The following is a 19634-nucleotide window of genomic DNA, read 5'->3' as shown; positions in this document are numbered from 1 at the left end:
GCGCGCGTTAGCCTGCATCGGTTGACTCATCACCCACCCGCGCCTACTCATCTCGCGACTGTCCTTACGCTGCGATTTGTTGTACACTCTAGCACTCTCTTTGCGCTGCATACAAAACATGGAACACAACCAATACCACGATGTCCTCTCTCTCGTCTCGACAACATACAGGCGTCAACATCGCCAGCTCATGACGCACGCTTCCCTGCCGCCGACAGACGCCAAATGTGGGCCCCCACCATTTTGCTGACTGACCCAGGAATGTTCCGTTCTCAACTTTGCTCTATTCCTTGCCACCCACCCACCCACCCACCCACCCACCCACACCACCTCACACCTTCACACCCGATGGACGACTGGGACGACGATTTTGGCACTGCGCCGACGCAGGGCGGTGCTGCCGACCCCCTCGTGGATGCCGAGTATGCTCGCATCGAGCAGCGATACACCGACGTGAGTACCTCGAACCATGGCCTTGGCTAGGACCATCCCATTGCACTGGGTGCCCGATGGATGAGGGCAGGTCACGGTCCCACAAAGGCACCTTTTCGCAGCCAACCCGCTGGCCACTGGCACCCCTGTAGCTCGTTATTAACTGTGCAGGCTGGATACCGCGAGGGCATCACAGACGGCAAGCTCGCGACTTTGCAGGAGGGCTTTGACACCTCATTCGCCGCCAGCGTGCCGGCATCAAGGAGGCTCGGCGCGCTCCGTGGTCGCGCCAACGCCCTGCTCTCCATAGTCTCTGCGCCGCCCGCCGCGAGAGGTACCCGTGCAGGCTCGGGCTCTGGCTCGACGTCCGCTGGAGCCGCTGCTGGCGGTGCGGGCGGCGTGGATCCCAGCCTGGTGGAGCAGGTTCGTGCCCTCGTGTCGGACCTGTCCCGCGTGCGCCGCGACGATGTGCTGCCGATCGACACGGAGCGCATCGACCACGAGCGCGACGAGCACGGCGACGACAACGCGTTTGAGCTGGAGAGCAACCCCCAGCGCGACATGGAGGGGCTCGAGGATGCGCTCGGCCGTATGGGCGGCGGTGCCGCGGCCAACGGCTCGACGGCGAACGGCGCGCTGCGTGAGGAGGCCCTCCTCACGTCCTTGGAGAGCAGGGTGGACGCCCTCGAGAACCTCGTTATCGGTGGTCACGCTTGAGGAACCGCACCAAGACCCTACCCGCCCTTCGGCGACGGCTGGCGGTGCTCGCAGGCCATTGCGGATGTTTCCCCACCCAGCCTTCTCCGCGATCCACACGTTTTGGCGCCCAGATTGCGCAACGTACACGGCCCCGCTCTTGGTCGTCGATTGCCAAAGCGTGGCAGTGAAATAGTATAGAGTAGGACTAGATGTACAACAGTTTAAGCCCCTCCACGGCACTGGTAGTGAGGATGACACTGTCCTTTGTTGGAACGGGATCTGGCAGTGCAGCCCGCACGGGGCAGGGAACTGATCGCCCTCACAGCGCCATCTCTCCTGCACCAGATCCCGCCGATCTGCCAAGCCATCAAGTGAGGCACTGCCTACTCTCGACAACCACTTTCCACGTTTCTTGCCACGCCATGCATCAGCACTGATATGGTGGCATTGTATGTTACATAGCGTCCTTGTGCCAGTAGAGGTGTGTGTACAAAGTGTTCAATATCCTGGGGGGGGGGGGGGGGGGGGCCGGCCAGCCGCCTTTTGGCCAGAGCTAGAGCGGCTCTCGAATTGTGGATGAATGGGGAGGCTGGCAGCCGGTTGTGTTGTGTTGTGTGGTAGGACGCGTCTATTTCGTGTGCCTTTCATGGCGCCGGCGCCGGTAAAATAGTCCGTGTACGGCGCGCGACGACAGTGTTCGTACGTGGGGTGTTGTTGTCTTGTTTCGGAAGGTCGTTCATGCTTTGCTTGCGTTCTTGAGAGAGCAAGTGGGGAAGGAAGGTGTTTGCGGCGGAGTACACAAGTGCCGCAGGAGAGAGTGTCTGTGCGGGTGCGTGTGTAGGGCTGGCCGTGATAAGAGGGGATGGGGGGGAGAGCAGTAAAGGGGGCGGGGTTCACAGCAGATGTATGGTGACGCGGGGCGTGTGCGCTGTGTCTGTGATTCGAGGAACCACGGGACACCTGTCCAGGTGCGACGCGTCGTATGGGGGTGGAGCTCTAGTCGTCTACACGGCGAGGGAAGGGTCCATCTCAATGTCCTCTGGTACACAGCCGAGGGGCGACCGGTAGGCGCGGAGCACCTGGCGGGCACGGTTGGTCCTGGGTTTGCTGGACACGGTGGGACCAGAGGATGGGGGGAGCAGTGGGGTCTCGGAGACGACGAGCTGGCGGCTGGGCTTGTCGAGGTAGACAAACTGGCCTGGGCGCGGGGACGGCAGTTGGACAAGGGCCTGGTGAGGTTGAGTCGTCGGGAGGACTGGCGATGCTGACGCCCTATGGCATGCTATCAGTATGTTGTTGAAACCTAAGCACACGACAACTCACGGCCACTGGAACAGGGACAGGCAAGCAAGGAAGATGACGAGTAGAAGAGGGAAAGGAAGCTTAAGAATAGGGTTAGCGTCGGGCCTGATGGACAGCGACTCCAACGCGCTCCGTCGTGTGTCTCACTCACCTGGTGGAGGGCGTTGACGGCGACCTCACCGACGACCTTTGCGCTGGGCACGGTCACCTGCAACGAGTCGAACGCAGACTCCATCTTGAAGACGACTGGGGCGAGGTTGACAGGTTGTCGTGTGAAGAAAGGACGACGATGAGGTTGGAAGTTTGTTCAGTAAAAAGGAGCAAACGAAGAGGGCGGCAGTGCAATTCAAGTGGTGCACGGGGGGCCCTTGGCGGCGGTGGGGGGTGGGGTGCGGGGCAGCGGAATGGACTGGACTGGACTCTGTTCGAGTGCAAAGTGATTGAATGGGTCAAAAGGGTCTCGCCCGAGACGATCAGCAGCAGCACGGCGTACGGCGGATTCAGGCAGACGAGGTCTCTCGCGGCGGTCTCGGACGTGGGGTGGGCGGGGGGGGGCCAGCTCCGTGTGTATTTGCGTCGTCGTTGTTGTTGTTTGTCGTCGTCGTCGTCGTACGCCTGCCCGCTGTCTGTGGATCTGCGGCTTTGGTTAGCGTCCTGCAGAGCTGCAGAGCAATGCGTGCACGCGATAGGTATGGTGAATTGCGGGGGGTGAACTCCCACCTGGGGCTAGAACACAGCCCAGTGCGCCAGTGCCTTGGGCCCCCGGCGGGTCCAGACGTCCGCCACTGCTTGACCCTCCCCCCATGTTCCTCCTGTTTTGTTTCTGGGATGCAAGACAGCCTGTACAGACGTCTTCCGAGACTCCCGCACTCCATCTGTGCGACCTGTGATCGGCACATGCGCACATGCACCAGATCTGGACGCATTATAGAACCAACTGGAGCGTCCACCGCTCGGTTCGTCTGGCCAGGGCTGGACTGGAATCCACTCACTGGATCACTGGATCACTGGAACGATCGTTGGGCGTTCAAGGGTCCGCAATGTCTGGACTCTTGTCGGTACTGGGGCTCTGCACACACGGTTGGCAGATACAGCAAAGACAGCAGAGACAGAAGAGAGTGTGCCGTCGGAGAAGTGAAATGAATGCCCAAGGGCAAAAGGAGCGTATATGCTCTGGGCGACCTGGGCGCTCTGCGGGCGAGTGATCGGGGGTCACTGGTCTGGCCACGAAGTGCTGGCAAAATGTGGCAGAGGGGGTGGTTGAAGAGAGGGGACGAGGTGAACAAGGTGTAGTCGGGATGAAAGAAGTAGAACGTCGCTGCTTTTGTTGACTGACCAGAGCCAGCTGAAAGTGAGTCGTGCAGCAAAGCAAGAAGAGATGATGGGCAACGGGGTCGTCGTCCCGTCGAGTATCTTATGACATGAACCCAGGTTGGTCGGGCATTGTAGTCAGGCTGGATACCTCAGATGCCAGCATGCCAGGGGCTTGCAGCCATCCTGAAGGGTACGGACCAGCGCAAGATCACCGTCTTCGCCGGGGGCGGGGGGGGGGGGAGCAAGCGGGGGCCGGGGGGGACAAGGAGAGGCGCAAGGGGAAGCGAGAAGCGGCTGGTGCTGATGTGGTGGTGCCTCGTTGACAACCTCTGCTCCGTTGCTCTGCCCGTTGACAACTGCCACTCTGTCGGGGAGGACGGTGACGCAGCATTGCAGCTCACTCCCCATGTCGACCTTCACCCGCAGCAGCTGACGAGCAGTCAAAGCTTGACGTCTGACATCTGGGACGTGTTGCCCCACCCCACAGTCCCACAGTGCCATGGCCATCCCCAACAGCCCCAATGTTTGGCCACACATGGCACTCCATGCCTACTGCCGTCTTCCCATGTGACCTCATCGTCTCCCGCAGTGGAGTTGTTCTTAGCTCATGCGATGAGAATACGAGGGTCTGTGAGACGGGACAGACGGCATCCATGAACGGGCCGACAGTGCTGTTCCCGGGACATTGCTCCAAAGCCCTTCCAGCGGGAGTACGTCGCTTGCACCCGATCCCTCCGACCACCCGAGAGCACCAGTACTCCGGGTGGCGACCCTGGTATGTATCAGTCATCGCTACCGACTGGGAACCCCTAGACATCTCACCCACCCACCCCCGTGGCGTCCTTCTGCGTCAGCCCACAGAAGGAGCGTGGCGCTTTTGCAAACACCACGCAGCAGTTCCAGCAGCAGGGGGTGTGGTGCTCCCTCCCCTCTGGCCTCTCAGTAGAGGTGATCAAAGACAATCGAGGAGCATCCGAACCGAGGCGACCCAAGAGGATAATTCCACACATTTACCCCCAGCGCCTGATCTTTGACGCCACAAAGTGCCATGTTGAGACATGAGACAGCCGTTGCTCTCGTGAGTGGCAGCAATAGAGTATAGACGTTTGGGGGAGAACGCAGCACAATGCAGTTCCTGTTCTCAAGATCCCACGTTCCGCACGACCTGGAGCAAGTTCCTGGACGTGGTGTGGCAACAACTCATCACAAAACTCGTACTGTACATATACAGAACCCCTTGACAAGGTTTGTTCCACGCTCTGGTCATTCATCATTATGCTCAACGACAATGCCTTCGGTGGCCGGTTGTGCCTTTGGTCGAGCCGCTCGCCCATCGGGACGGGCACGACAGGGACACGCAGATGGAACCGACTGCCAGCCCATGGCCACCAGCTGTCGCCTCTGATCTCTGGCCCGCGGTTACGACTCCGTTGGATGCCCTGACGCAATTACGCAGAGCCGAGAAGGCCGACATTCTAACTATAAATTCACAGACATCCGGCTGGAGACTGTTTCTCACCAAGCGAGCATTACTCCGTCGCTGGCCAGAGTTTGGCTGCAGTAAGCAGACACGGAACATTGTGACGCGTGAAGACATGACGTTCCTGTGCGGGACGCGTCAAGGTCCAGAGCGCTCGTACTACCGGCTATGTACATGTATCCTTCCCAAAAACCGACGATCATCACCTTGTGACGATCAAGGTGCTCCCCACATTACATGTCGCTAATGTTGGAAGACGCCTCGTCGTCACTGCTGTCGCCCACTCCATCGCCGCCCGCGACGAGGAGAGACATGGCGGTACAACACAACAGGGCAGAGTCTTCGTCCCGCTTAAGCGGGAGGTTCCGCTCAGGGGAGCCCTGTTCGGAAGACTCTTCGGACTTAATACGGATGGGATGGTCCGGCGCCACGGTGATCGCCGTTCCACAAATGTCTATGTCTGGCCTCTGCGAGTGAAGAGACGTGCTGTCGTACTGGGCTGCCTGGCTTGCTCGACGCTGAAAGAGAGACCCGAAACCTGGCAACCTGGGCACCAAAACCTGACAGCCTCAGGCCAGCTGGTTATCCAACCGGTTGCCCGCGAGGATTAGCCCACCACCCGTGAGGCGGCAACACCCGCCGCGGGGTATTTGTTGCAACTGTTCACAAGAGTGGCCAGAGGCCAGAGGTGTCCTTGGTGAATTGGTGATAAGCTGGAGCTGTTGCCAGCGACCCACAGACAACGTCTCAACCGCTGGTCGCCTTGCAACATGCCCTAGGTGTCCAGGAGAAGCTAGGTGTCCAGGCGAAGCTAGGTGTCCAGGAGAAGAAGCCGCTCGACCCGGACACCAGTAGTGGTACCGTTCTGGCAGCGGCATGTCTCTCCCACGCGAACACACGCACTTGACCTGGACGTACGCACCAGCAAATTAGATATATCTCTGGAGCTTGTTTTCCGCAAGACATGACTGGCGTCTGTAATCAGCGGCGGTATAGTCACGTTACCAGTCATCACGACGCTCATAAAACACGTCAGCACAAGCTTTGGGTTCAGCTCTTGGCGACCTCGGGGAAGGGAGGAATGCATGCCAAAAGAGGTGTGCGTTGCAGGGCGGGTGCCGTGGTAGTGCCTTCAGTTGCAGGTTGGTGATCCGCGTCCACTGCTGCGTACTTCGTCGCCTCCACGCGACTGTCGTGAGAATCCTTGGAACGCGCAACGGGTTCCCAATGAGGATATCTGCAGGTGTGCTCTTTTGCAGCAGAGTATGCAGTACTTACGTGCGTGACAACCCAAAAGAGCGGGTTGCAGGGACCCCGTTTGAAGAATGCTGCGTCCCCTAATTAATTGCAATTGTGCACGCTGCATGCTGGTGAAAAGACTCACGAGATCAGACATTTTCCAAGCATAGAACAGAATTCTCTGTTGACGACCGTGGGGTTTGGTTTTGCCAAGACAAGCGTGATGTCGTCGACTGCTGCTGATTAACAACATGTAGCGGGGGGATTTACTGTCTTGAAAAATGTACAAAATTATTCGTCAGCTGTTGTGGTGTCTCTTCAACGTTCTCGCACATCAAAGGACCGTCGCGTACAATGCCAAACGTTAACCGGTCGCGCGAGCGCGCCAAGTATTTCACGCGAGGCGGGTTGGCTACTCAAGACTCTGACGCGCGTCTATGCGTCGCGACGCCGCACTCGCGCTCTGGATCTGTACTGGATGACCGGGTGGCACCGGTGGCGGTTCGTTTGCTCAATCTCTTGGGGAATAACGGTTCTGACACACCCGGTGGCGAGCCCCCAAAGAACGGCGCAAGCAGGCCCGTAGTCGCGCTACTAGTTGCGAGCGCCATGCCGCTAGCGGGACTCCCACAGAGCGTGTCCCGACTCCGGGGGGGGGGGGGGGGGATGTAGGGCTGTTTTGGGGAGGCATCTGCTCATCGTACAGTATACATGTCAGATGGGAGGGTTGGGGCCTGAGACTCCACTGAGGCGCTGTGACCGTTCCGAGCGTTTCAGATAACTGCCTATGTCGCTCAAATGGACATGTCTGTGAGTTCGTGTCTTCTCAGTCGCAATGGCTCTGGCCTCTGTGGGACATGGGGTATTTCTGCCTCACGAATGCGGGAAACGTGCTCAAACACGGTGGACACGACTACCCGGAATGAATCAACCAAGGTGCCATTTCTGGCGCTGGTCACGAATTCTACCTGCTGCACTGGCGGGCACTTGGGGTGCTGTTCGTGCACGGTGTCATGGCCCCCGGGGTCTGGTCAAAACGGGGTACTTGGAAGGACGAGGACTTATCGCACAAGAGGTTAGGACATATCTGTAAGTGAAGGTCCCAGTTTCGGGGGTGGTGCTGGGCAAACTTCTAGCTGCTCCCTAGCTGGCTTGTGGCGGTTTACTGTGCGATGGACGTACGCAAGATGGAGGGTCTTTGAGTTCGTCTCAAGTTGCGACATGTTTCGGTGGGTTCGGCTTGCGGATACGATACAGTACGGGACTGGGGTTACACAACGGTATCCGGATTGTTGCGATGCACTTTCCAGCGTTCTGGGTGCAGCATCTGTAACCGAAGCACCTGCATCGCTGATGATGGAGCGGAGCTCGCATGCGGAGACACCGTTCTTCTGACATCATGTCGGGCCGCCGGCCGCCCTCAGCCGCGCATGAATGAGACAAAGTGTTAGATTGCGGGGTCCGCCGCTGGCCACATGCCAACACAAATGCAGTTGGCAGCCCGCGGCGTGCAAGTCAGGCGCTCAATTCTTGGCGGGGCTCGGTGGGGCATATCCACGCACCCGGACAAGTTGTTACCGGGGAAGCAGATGCAACTCAAAGTGGCGTCCACCACGTTGGAGTCAGCTGCAGATTGTGGAGACCCACGGCGGGTTGTGGTTATCCAAGTCATGAGCTGCTGGTGTGCTCAGCAGATCCATGGTTGCTCTCAACCCAGGCCCCTGTAGATATCCCCAAAGATCTAGGTCACACAGCCGGTCCTCGGGGTCGCTGACTGGAAGTGCACACATTCGTTGCTCGTTTCAAAGATGTTCATGTCACAGACTGGAACAGGGTCCGCACCAACAAGGGAGCAAGCAGCTGTCAAGATACTTGAGCCAGCCAAGCGCATGCACGCCCCTGGCTTAGTGGAGGGTGGCGACTGTCTTGGAAACCGAACAGGTACAGACAATGGGTCAGAAGCAAACGCCACGGTGTGGCGGCCTGCTAAACATTAGACTGAGGCGGATCGGCATCCGCACGCGCACGGCTCGGCAAGACGCCTCCATGTCTTGGTAATTGGCAGCCTCCGACCTTTTAGCTTCTTTACGCCGCACGCGCCACGGGGAGGAAGACCCGTAGCTTGTTCAATGACCTAGGTACCCCGTGCAGTAGTGTGCGTGGGTGCGTACAGTTGCGGAATGTCAAGCCTATTCAATCGCCAAAAAGTCGAAGACGGCTGTGAGGTATGCGAGGTCACTATGAAACGCGTCCAACGAAAGCACGAAGACGACCACGCGTATGTAGGAAGAAGGTCATTGACAACAAGGTAGAGCACGCATGTTTCGCACAAGCATAGCTGTTCCGAGATTAAGCAAAATCTGCAGAATCACCACCCGCCGTTGTATCGCCCCAACAACACTGGCGGTTCCTCACATGTGCAAGCGCCCGGGGCTAGAAATTAACGAGAAACAAGTCAGCTGGATTGCGCAGACCCCTCCGTCTCAACTGCTGTTGCATGCATGAGCGCTGTAGCACCAGTATAATGAGGAAGTGGTTCGGATTTCCCGTGTTATCCTCTGGCCTTGTAGGCATTTCCGGTGTTGCCCTCTGGTCGGTTACCATTGTCAACCCGACATCTCACTACTGGCAGCCAGCTGAACCTTGAACCTTGTCAGATGGAGCAAAGTCATCGGCTGTTGACAGCCGGGCACTCGTCATGGAGCGAGGCCAAGTTCTTGTGACCATTAGACCGGAAATTGACAGCGTGGAGAGCTGGACATGCGCACTCACCTCACTTGGCAGGGCCACAGCAGGTTCTTCGGTTACCCCCGACGCCTCCCCCACGATCCCCGAGCCGGTGATGCGCGCTGGTGTCAATGGAAGCCTTGGGCCCCCGCATGCGGCAGCACGCCTCTTCCACAGCCCGCGCCATGAACGCGACGCCGACAGCCACACGCGCGTGACACGAAGGTATTTCCAGCTTGCAATTGACGCCTCTCATGGGTTCGGTCAGGGGCGATCCGAACATGGACCCACTGCTAGTGTCATCCGACGCGCCCAGTTTCCACAAGCACTCGTGGGTACGTTTGCATCTGCAAAGCGCACAAAGCAGCGCAGCGCGTCTTGGCTGATGGCCAAACACCGGCTTCTTGATGGGCACTGGGACCCGGCGGACCTTGGACCTGATCAGGGCGTTCACTTTCAAAAGCGCGTGACCCAAACTCTACATTTCTAATATGTTTGGTTCTAATTGACGACTGCGCATGCCCCCCGTGGGTCCAGGTTGTAAGTCATGCGCGCAAGTCCAACCGATTTGGAACGAAGGCGGGTGGCGGATGTCTCGCCAACGATACAGTACGCAAGAGGACCAATGGTGAAGTCGTACGTAAATACGCTGGAGGAGCGTGTCAGCACTCACGCGAAAGAAGAACCAAGGTTTAGAGGAAGGTTGTTGCGCCATTTGTGCCCCGCAGTGGGTATGGCGACTCGCACAGCCTGTTTCAAGTCGCCTCTAAAGCTCTAGACCACCCGCACCAACCGAGGCATGGGAGGACGCGAGCAACCCTGTGTACTGAACACCGGGCCACCGGGTGGGCGTGGGGAATTCGGCCCGAGTTGCACGTTAAGACAGTGCGGATGGCGCACCGCGGATAACCAGCGATCTTGCGAACCATCCGAACCATGATCGCGTACCATCTTCAACAGGCCACGATCAGCGCGCGACATTAAATCGGACAAATCTGGGCCGAGTGTCTGCGTGGGAGGAGGGGTACCCCGCATGGGCCGGCTACCAATTTCCATCGAGCCGGATCAACATGCGTCGCTTCTGGCAGTAACAACATCAAACGCAGCGACGCGACGTGAGGTTGGCTGCTGGCTGAATGTTGTTCCTGCAGGGATGCGGCGGCCAATGCATAAACCACCACTACGGTCTGTGGATCTGTGGGTGTGTGGGTGTGTCATCCGATCCGTACACAGTATATAAGCTAGGCCACCTGTCAAGACTTGTGTTCTCCAACCCGCCAACCGCCAACCATGAAGGTCACACTCGCCCTTGTCGCCTCGCTTCTCAGCACCGTTCTGGCAGCCCCAGCTCCTGTCGCCAGCCACGAGGGCCTCCAGGAGCGTGCCACCACCATCACTGCCACCATCCCTGCCGGCCAAGTGATTGGAATTGTTACGAGCCAGAAGACCGAGAACTTTGCTGGTATCCCTTACGCCTACGCACCCACTGGCAGCCGTCGCCTCAAGCCTCCTGTTAGGTACACGGACACTCTCGTCAACTTTGATGCTACGCAGGCGGCCCCCGCCTGCCCCCAGATGGCCGCCAATGCCGCCTCGAACGACTTCCTTTCCTCGGTCCTCACCACCCTCATCAACACCCCTCTGGTGGCCGATGACGTCCTGAAGATCTCCGAGGACTGCCTGACCATCGACGTCTCGCGTCCGGCTGGCACCAAGGCTGGCGACAACCTGCCCGTCCTCTTCTGGATCTTCGGTGGTGGCTTTGAGGTAAGTGATGACACACTGCGACGCTTGAACAAGGTGCTGACTGTGACAGCTTGGTTGGAGTGCCATGTACGACGGCGCCAGCCTTGTCTCCAACGCTGTCACCAACGGCAAGCCATTTGTCTTTGTGGCAGTCAACTACCGTGTTGGCGGCTTTGGCTTCATGCCCGGAAAGGAGATTCTCGCCGACGGCTCGGCAAACCTTGGCCACCTTGACCAGCGTATGGGCCTGCAGTGGGTCGCCGACAACATTGCGGCGTTTGGCGGTGACCCTACCAAGGTCACCATCTGGGGCGAGTCGGCGGGCGCCATCTCCGTGTACAACCAAATGTCCATGTACGACGGCGACAACACGTACAACGGCAAGGCGCTCTTCCGCGGTGCCATCATGAACTCTGGATCGGTCATCCCGGCCGACCCCGTCGACTGCCCCAAGGGCCAGGCTGTGTACGATGCTGTCGTCGCCGCGGCCGGTTGCAGCGGCTCGTCGGACACTCTCAACTGCCTCCGTGCCCTCCCTTACGACACCTTCCTCAAGGCCGCCAACTCGCAGCCCGCCATTCTGTCGTACAACTCGGTCGCGCTCACGTACATTCCCCGTCCCGACGGCACGGCTCTCACTCAGAGCGCCGAGTTGCTTCTCGCCCAGAAGAAGTATGCCGCCGTCCCCATGATCATCGGTGACCAGGAGGACGAGGGCACTCTCTTCTCGCTGTTCCAGTCCAACACCACCTCCACCACCGCCAAGCTGGTCGACTACCTGAGCAAGATCTTCTTCCACGACGCCACCACGGCTCAGATCACTAGTCTGGTCAACACGTACCCCTCTAGCCTGCTCGACGGCTCGCCGTTCAACACTGGCCTTTTCAACGAAATCTACCCGGGCTTCAAGCGTCTGGCTGCCATCCTGGGCGACGCCACTTTCACCATCACTCGCCGCATCTTCCTCGAGGGCGCCACTACTCTCAACCCCTCCGTCCCCGCCTGGTCATACCTTGCTAGCTATGACTATGGCACTCCCATCCTCGGCACGTTCCACGGTTCGGACATTCTCCAGGTCTTCTTCGGCATCCTCCCCAACTATGCCAGTAAGGGTATCCAGAGCTACTACGTCAACTTTGTCTACAACCTCAACCCCAACGACTACAGCGGTGGTACCGGCACGGGCACCAAGGTCAAAGAGACTTGGCCCCAGTGGGACGCCACCAACAAGAAGCTCATCCGCTTCTACGCGTCGTACTTTACATTCATCACCGACACGTTCCGCCAGGCGTCCGAGGCGGTCCTCAAGGCCAACATTGGCAGCTTCCGCATTTAAAGTAAAATTAAAGTAATCAGTGCAGTATGTGGAATGCAGTAGTGGGTGGCACACCCTTGTTAGGTTGTTGGTCCGCATATGAACAGTGTGACCCCAAACGTCGGGAGCAGACCAGATCAGAAAACCGTGTCGGCTGTACGGCATGTAACGAAAAGGAGAGGCGGTGAGATGAACGGAAAGAGACGGTTACAGTACCAGAACATGTCTTCACGTCAGCAGGAACCCGGGGTGAAAGCCAAGTGCATTGTGTACGGCACGCACGCAAGGGCTTTGTTCGTTCGGGAAAACAAAAACAAAAACAAAAAAACAAAAAAACCCATGTTTAAAGCGGACAATGGCCCCATCTCCGTGATGTTATTCTCTGCCACGTGGAAATTGATCCCGCGTCATCTCCACCACTGTTCCTCTCTCGCCGCCGACATGGGGAGCTGCAACAATTGACAAGCCTCATCTACCTCCCACTCGACGAGCCTGGCGGCGTACACACCGCCAACAACGCATCCACAATGGGCCACAACTCGGACAAGATGTACGTGACCCACTCGGAGCACGCCGCGGGCGCACACACCGCGTCCAGTGGCGGCAAGCGCGCCGAGACGGGCAGGTCGGAGGTCATGCGTCTTCCCTTGTAAGTTGATTCCCTTTGGCTGGGTGGCGAACGAGGCCGCTGACATGGGTGTTACAGTGACAGCTGTGCATTGTCACTTCAGCCGTTCAAGAACCCCGTCGCTGTTATTGCCGACACGGAGCCTGGAGAGCAGCTGCGCGCCGACGTGTTTGACTTGCTGAACATTGTGCCGTACATCCGCAAGTTCAAGACGAGTGAGTTAGGCTCTCTACTGTACGGTACTGCTGGCTAACTCGTCAGACCCCGTGTCTGGAAAGCCTCTGGAGACGGGCTCGCTGATCAAGCTGAATTTCTTCAAGGTGGGTAGCCATCAGGTCTGAACATTGCAGCTAACACCCACCAGAACGCCGAGGGCAACTACCACGACCCCATCACCTTCAAGGTGTTCTCGCCGCACGTGCACCTTGTCTTCCTGAAGAGCACGGGCAACGTGTTCGACATGGCCTCGATCCAGCTCCTTGCCATCAAGTCCAAGACGTGGCGCGACCTCGTCAGCGACGAGCCCTTCAAGAGGGAAGACATCATCACGATCCAGGACCCGGCCAACCTCCAGTCGCGCGACTTGCGAGAGTACGACTATGTCAAGCAGGACAAGAAGGTCGCAGGTGAGTGATTTTGGTTGGAATGTAGCTGACAAGCCAGAGGACGAGCTCGCCGGCGACCCTCTCAAGGGCATCAACGTGGATGCCGCAGGTGGAGCCAGCAAGGTGCTCAAGATGCTGGCAGAGAAGGTAGGGTTTTTGTTCGGACAAGGCTGACCCACGCAGACTCGGTCAGAGCAAGCTCAGCAAGCGTCACCTTCAGGTACACCAGGTCCTGATGGCAAGGAGGACGAGAAGAAGGAGGGTGTGATCGCGAAGAGGAAGGTTGACCAGATGGCTTGTGGGTTCACCCAGGCTTGCGACTTGCTTACCCACTCAGACAATGCCACCAACTTCACCACCGGCCGTGCGGCTGCGTCATTGACAAGTACGACTTTTGGCCCGCAGGTCGTCAACGAGCGTGAACTGTTGGACGAGGAGGAGTGTGAGTGCTCCGGGCCGCGCCTTTGCCGTTTCTGACGACACAGTGATGTTCGAGGAGCTCATGAAGGCGACAAAGGAGAAGGACAGGTTGAAGTCCAAGGCGTACGCGACCATCATGACCAATCTCGGCGGCCTGAATGTCGAGCTTCACGGCGACCGTGCCCCCAAGACGGTGTACAACTTTATCCAGCTGGCCAAGGAGGGCAAGTACGACAACACCGTCTTCCACCGCTTGATACCTGGATTCATGGTGGGTAGTTCATCGAACGACATCGCGGCTGACCCATATCAGGTTCAAGGAGGTGACCCGACTGGCACCGGTCGTGGAGGCAAGAGTTTCTGGGGCGAGCCGTTCAGGGACGAGTATGCCGAGAAGGGAGCGTTCAAACATGACAGCCGTGGTGTGCTCTCCATGGCCAACAGCGGGCCCAACACCAACTCGTCCCAGTTCTTTATTACCTTCAACGAGACATCCCATCTCAACAACAAGCACACCGTATTCGGGAAGCTTGTTGGCGGTGACGACACGTTGAAGCGCATCGAGCGTACTACCGTGCGACCAGGATCGGACCGGCCGACCAAGGACATTGTCATCACTGGTGTTCAAGTGTGAGCTAAGCCGACTGCATGCATGAGCTGACAACTAGGTTGCAAGATCCTTTCGAAGAGTACAAGGTCCGCCTCGCAGCACGCCTTGCTCGCCAGGACCAGTCGGACGAGGCTCTCCGCAAGCGTGCCGCCAAGGCGGCCGAGCGCGAAAAGGACCGCACGACATGGCTCGGCACCGACCTGGGCGTCAAGGGCGAGTCTACAGCGACGCGCGACGACCGCAAACGCAAGGCCGACGACGCTGGAGTGGGCAAGTACCTCAAGGCTGGCGGCTCGGGAACCAAGCGCGATGGCCCCGCGGCTGCGCCAGTCGAGTTTGGCGTGGACAAGAAGAAGCGCAAGCCAGGAGGGTTTGGCGATTTTTCTGGATGGTGATGTACGGTTGCAGGCCAGATGCATCTCCACACACACACACGATCGCAACTGTAACGCACAAAAACTAACTATTGCGACTGATGAAAAGAAGACTATACCTACAGAGCGTCCCTCTTGCGCTGGCTAGCCGCTACCCTGGAGCTTGGCGAGGGCACTGGCATACTCCTCCTCACGCGCGTCCGAGTCGACGTTTGTGGCCATGTGGCCGCGCAGCTCGGACGACAGCGAGCGGGGCTGAAACGAGTGCGCCTCGTGAAACACGGCGTGGTCGTCGCTGCTGTCTTCGTCCTCCTCGGGCATGGTCGCGCACTCGATCTCGTGTGCGAGCGTCGCCGTCGCGCGTGTAGCGGTGCGCGATGCGCGTGGCGGGGTGCGCATGGTGCTGGTGCTGGTGCCGATGGACGGGGTGGACGAGGACCGCGCATGACCGTACTCGTGCGGGCGGTGTGACAAGCCGGCGTGGGGCATGCCGCCCATGCCCATCCCCGTGCGCCCGTGTCCCGTCGGCGTACGCGTACGCGCGTGCTCGCGCTCCCACTCGCGCTCTGCGCGCTCCCTCTCTCGCTGCTGGCGCTGGCGCGCGGCGGCAGCCTGGGCCTGCGCGAGGCCTTCGAGGCCGGCTTGGACGGCGGCCTTCTTGCGTGCTTGCTCCTGTTCCATCGCTGCGATGCGCGCTGTCGGGTCCGGTGTGAGCCCCCGCCCTACCGCTGCTCCAGCGTCCCATCGCCCAAAGGACGCAGTACTCACCATTGACATGGGCCAGGCGCGCGGTGAGGACGGCTGAAGGTCAGCACGGGTGCTCAGCGCCACCGCCTCCCGACTCACCATTCTCAGACTTGAGGCGGGCGATTTCGGCCGCGGTAGCTGGTGAAGTAGAGCGCGGGGTCTCGGCTGCCGCAGTGGGAGTAGGCGTGGATGCTGACGCCGACGCTGACCTCGCTGGGGGTCTGGGGGACGGGCTTGGAGACGGGGATGGCGCCATTGAGGTGGCCGTGAGTGGCGAGCTGGTCCGGAGTGGCGAGGAGACGAGCGGGGCCGCGCGCCGCGTCGGCGTGGGTGTGAGGGGGGTGGGTACGGGTATCATGAGGAGGATGTCTCTTGGTGTAGTGGAGACTGAGAAAGTGTTGGGATAGGTGTCTGTTGAGTGAGCGTGGAGAACCTGTGTGCTCTTCCTCTCTTCCTTGCGCCCAAACCACACGCACACGGGGCCGGCAACGCCCAAGATCCCAAGACGATCGAGACCGCGTCTGGACCTTGTGGCCGTTACATACGCCCATAATGAACACACTTTGGATAGAAGACATATGCAGACGCGAGAGTGGAGGGGGACATGTTATACAGCACATGTTTCCTTTTCAGATTGCAGAAGGTATTAGCGCGACAGACGTGACGCTCCCCGCCTCCCACCCCCTTGAATGGTATTGATCAGCCGCGAACCGTGCCACAAGCCGTGTCGATCAACCTTGCACCCGTGTGTCCCCTGTGTCCCATCTTCTAGCGCTTGTTAGTGTGACATGCAACTCCCGGTAGAGCATCCAGCACAGTGGTACAGCGTCAACCACCGTGGTGTCGGCCTCTTGCACACCGCTGGCCGGCAAACCTCCCTGGCCATTCGGGCGATTTTTGTAGATTTTACCAACTTTTTCACCCCCCCATGACCAGGCCTCCTCCAGTTGATCTGATCGACTGCCCAACAAAACCCACCACCAGCCTCTGTCCCAGATGACCTATGAGTCAAGCAGAGGCATGGGAAAGTTCAACATTCAGGTGGCTGCGCATTGATGGCCCAAGAAACGATGCGAGAAACGATGCGAGCCCAGTCGGAATGGAAGAGGGATGGGGAGAGGGGCCGTCACCAATTCGGCAACGCCGGTGCCAGGGCTCGGCTCGTCCTGCACCAGGCCCCCCGAACGACTAGCCGAGTTGTAGAGAGCCATGGAGAGAGCCTCAGAGAGCACAGACACATCTCATGGTATCCCGATCTCGATCTTGGTTGGCGCCAGCAGGGATAAACGCTCAAGGGAAGAAACCGACCCTACGCGGCCAGCCGAGTTGGATGTAATCTACCCCACTGCCCCCTGGGAGCAATCACGAATGTCCCCACGACTCACGACCAATGTGTACACCTACGGCAGTAGTGGTTTACCGAGCAGAGCCGACGTATGTACGCAGCCCAACGGGTGGTCTTGTGACATCGACTGTGCTGCAGCCACAATGCCAAGGGGATCTGTAGATACACCAATACCTATCGAGAAAGCCGATGGGAGAATAGACCGGAGCAAAGTGTCTATTACAATCTCGCAAGACAGCCTCACGGCCGTCACCGAGGACTACGTACACACCCACCCGTCACTTTTGCTCGGTCAGCGGCGCGCTCAACAGCTGCAGTACGCTGATGCAAACCCGCAACCGTCGGGTCGCAACCCCGCGACCCAGGAATCGCGGTTTCCTTTTTATTGATGGAAACCCGGCGCAGTCGGGCGCAGGCCGCCTTTTTTTGATGGAAACCCGGTAGCCTCGGCGCACCATTCGCTATCGGCCGCCCGCACACGGCCGCATGCGGCTTATCTGAGGGTCCGCGAGCGATGCGGACCGCATGGTCGACAACACGACGTCCATGCGGGCAAGAGAGAGCATGAACGAGGCCGAGGTTTCGAGCAGTGGTGCCTTGCGCCACGCTCCTGCAGGCAGGCAGCGCGGCATGTGCGTTTTATTTTTAACGCAGCCAAGCAGCAGAAAACGAGTGCCAGACAGAGACGTTGTCGGTCCCTGAGACGTTCATTGCGCAGGCAGAGGCTGTAACCCCTGCGGCCTGCGGTCCACTACTATCACCCACCAGCGTCGAGCAAGTTGTGTTGTCTCCTCCATGGCCCACCACGGAGAGGCGCCGAAGGGTCGGCTCAATTGGCGCAGGGAGCCTCGCATGATCCATGTCGCTGTGACTAGAGCAACCCCCGCTTCCGCTCCTGTAAGTTGATCTGGGTCCTGGTGCCTCATGGAAGGTGAAGGCTAATGCGGGTTTGACGATTGTGCGAAACTGCCTGTCTCGGATAGGGGACAGCTGGAGAGGAAGAGAACGTCTCGCTGGGGGACAGTTGTTGCAATATCGGCGCCCGGCCCTGGTCGTCCTTGGGAAGCAGTACTTAAAGAGCAGCTGAGCGAGCAAAGAGACAAAGACTTCTCCTCACAAAAACCCAAAACTCCCTCGTCTCCCACTCCCCCACCAGCAATGAAGTTCACCACTGCGATCCTCGCTGCGCTCGTCACGACGGCGGCGTCGGCCACCCCGCTCAGCGGCATGTTCTCGCGCGGCCACTCCAAGACTGTGTCGCCCAAGGTGCTCATCATCTCCATGTTCGAGTACGAGGAGGTCTGGAGTGCGCTCGACCTCAACACCAACTACACCCTCCCGGGCCTGTCGCCCCTCTACCCTGCCATCCACTGCAACAAGGCCGGTGAGATCTGTCAGATGACCACTGGCGAGGCCGAGATCAACGCCGCCGTCTCGGTCACGTCCATGCTCCTGTCGCCCGTGTTCGACTTCTCCAAGACGTACTTGTGAGTGTATACCTTTGGACAGTCACCACCGGCTTGGGGGAACATTTCATTTTGCGGCATGTGGCTGACGCGTTTCAAAAAGCCTTATCGGTGGTATCGCCGGTGTTAACCCGTACATGGGTACGCTTGGCTCGGTCGGTCTTGCCCGCTACGCCGTGCAGTGCGCGCTGGCGTACGAGCTCGACGCGCGCCAGATGCCCTCCAACTGGACCACGGGCTACTGGGTCCAGGGCACTGCCGAGCCCGGAACCCTCGTCGACGCCAGCAACTATGGTACCGAGTACTACGAGCTCAACACCAACCTCCGCGACCACGCCATGGCCTTTGTCACTGCCGCCAACGTCACCCTCAACGAGTGAGTTTGAAGTTGTGCCAGGAAGAGCCAGAACGCTGACGAGTACATAGTTCGACCACTGCTATTGAGTACCGCCAGAAGTACGACTATGCGCCTGCCAACCAGCCCCCCGCCGTCTTCTACGGCGATGTCAGTGAGTCCCATCACCGTGTCCGCTGTGTACCTGTGCTGACCAACAGCCACTTCCGACGTCTACTTTGCTGGTACCCTGCTCTCGGAGGCCTTTGGCAACATTGTGAGTAGACCGAGTGGTTGAGACGGGAATGGCAGAGTGGCGGTCACAAGGTGCCACAAACGTCGGCTCCGTTGGAACCGCACAGCAAGACCCCCGTTTTGCCCTCGCTACAGACTACTCTCAAAGACCCACGCTGACTCTCTCCAGACTGCCCTCTGGACCAACGGTACCGGCCAGTACGCGCTCACCGCGCAGGAGGACAACGCGACCTTTGAGGCCATGATGCGCGCCACCACTGCGGGCCTCATGGACTTTTCGCGCGTCATCCTCATGCGCACCGCCTCGGACTTTGACCGCGGCTACGCGGGCTCGGACGCGCTCACTGCCTTCGAGGCGTCGCAGGGCGGCTTCACCCCTGCCACCGAGAACATTTTCATCGTCGGCAACCCCATCGTCCAGGGCATTGTCAAGAACTGGAACAAGGTGTACAAGAAGGGCGTGGCGCCCCAGGACGGCTTCGAGTACTCGGCCAACATCTTCCACTCGCTGTCGACCACCAAGACCAAGAAGTCGGTCGTGGCGCGTAACCACATCGCCGCCCGTGGCAAGGAGGCCACCATCGCATAGGCGCGGG

General features: G+C 59.1%; 6 protein-coding genes across 6 annotated transcripts; 4 read left to right on the top strand and 2 right to left on the bottom strand.

The window, feature by feature from the left end:
- Window positions 1-348: 348 nt before the first annotated feature.
- Window positions 349-1149, top strand: EHS24_004973 (uncharacterized protein; the record flags this gene model as incomplete). Its single annotated transcript, XM_028620515.1, has 2 exons — window positions 349-453; window positions 604-1149. The coding sequence occupies 2 exons, from the start codon at window positions 349-351 to the stop codon at window positions 1147-1149; spliced, it is 651 nt and encodes a 216-aa protein (XP_028479487.1).
- A 986-nt stretch (window positions 1150-2135) lies between these two features.
- On the bottom strand, window positions 2136-2668 carry EHS24_004972 (uncharacterized protein; the record flags this gene model as incomplete). Its single annotated transcript, XM_028620514.1, has 3 exons — window positions 2136-2403; window positions 2455-2513; window positions 2585-2668. The coding sequence occupies 3 exons, from the start codon at window positions 2666-2668 to the stop codon at window positions 2136-2138; spliced, it is 411 nt and encodes a 136-aa protein (XP_028479486.1).
- A 7815-nt stretch (window positions 2669-10483) lies between these two features.
- On the top strand, window positions 10484-12275 carry EHS24_004971 (uncharacterized protein; the record flags this gene model as incomplete). Its single annotated transcript, XM_028620513.1, has 2 exons — window positions 10484-10960; window positions 11010-12275. 2 exons carry the CDS (start codon window positions 10484-10486, stop codon window positions 12273-12275), a joined length of 1743 nt encoding a protein of 580 aa, XP_028479485.1.
- A 506-nt stretch (window positions 12276-12781) lies between these two features.
- On the top strand, window positions 12782-14912 carry CYP8 (Peptidyl-prolyl cis-trans isomerase cyp8; the record flags this gene model as incomplete). The annotated part of the gene is made up of 10 exons (XM_028620512.1): window positions 12782-12903; window positions 12961-13097; window positions 13144-13202; window positions 13247-13508; window positions 13546-13634; window positions 13671-13785; window positions 13825-13929; window positions 13973-14178; window positions 14221-14537; window positions 14576-14912. 10 exons carry the CDS (start codon window positions 12782-12784, stop codon window positions 14910-14912), a joined length of 1749 nt encoding a protein of 582 aa, XP_028479484.1.
- Window positions 14913-15035: 123 nt separating this feature from the next.
- On the bottom strand, window positions 15036-15894 carry EHS24_004969 (uncharacterized protein; the record flags this gene model as incomplete). Its single annotated transcript, XM_028620511.1, has 3 exons — window positions 15036-15586; window positions 15660-15692; window positions 15738-15894. The coding sequence occupies 3 exons, from the start codon at window positions 15892-15894 to the stop codon at window positions 15036-15038; spliced, it is 741 nt and encodes a 246-aa protein (XP_028479483.1).
- Window positions 15895-18141: 2247 nt separating this feature from the next.
- Window positions 18142-19627, top strand: EHS24_004968 (uncharacterized protein; the record flags this gene model as incomplete). The annotated part of the gene is made up of 5 exons (XM_028620510.1): window positions 18142-18470; window positions 18553-18825; window positions 18876-18958; window positions 19005-19060; window positions 19208-19627. 5 exons carry the CDS (start codon window positions 18142-18144, stop codon window positions 19625-19627), a joined length of 1161 nt encoding a protein of 386 aa, XP_028479482.1.
- Window positions 19628-19634: the final 7 nt, after the last annotated feature.

Source organism: Apiotrichum porosum (genome assembly GCF_003942205.1).
Source record: "Apiotrichum porosum strain DSM 27194 chromosome Unknown scaffold_2, whole genome shotgun sequence".
Taxonomy (NCBI): Eukaryota; Fungi; Basidiomycota; class Tremellomycetes; order Trichosporonales; family Trichosporonaceae; genus Apiotrichum; species Apiotrichum porosum.
Note: the sequence above shows the minus strand (reverse complement) of the source record. Positions and strands in the feature narration are given on the sequence as shown.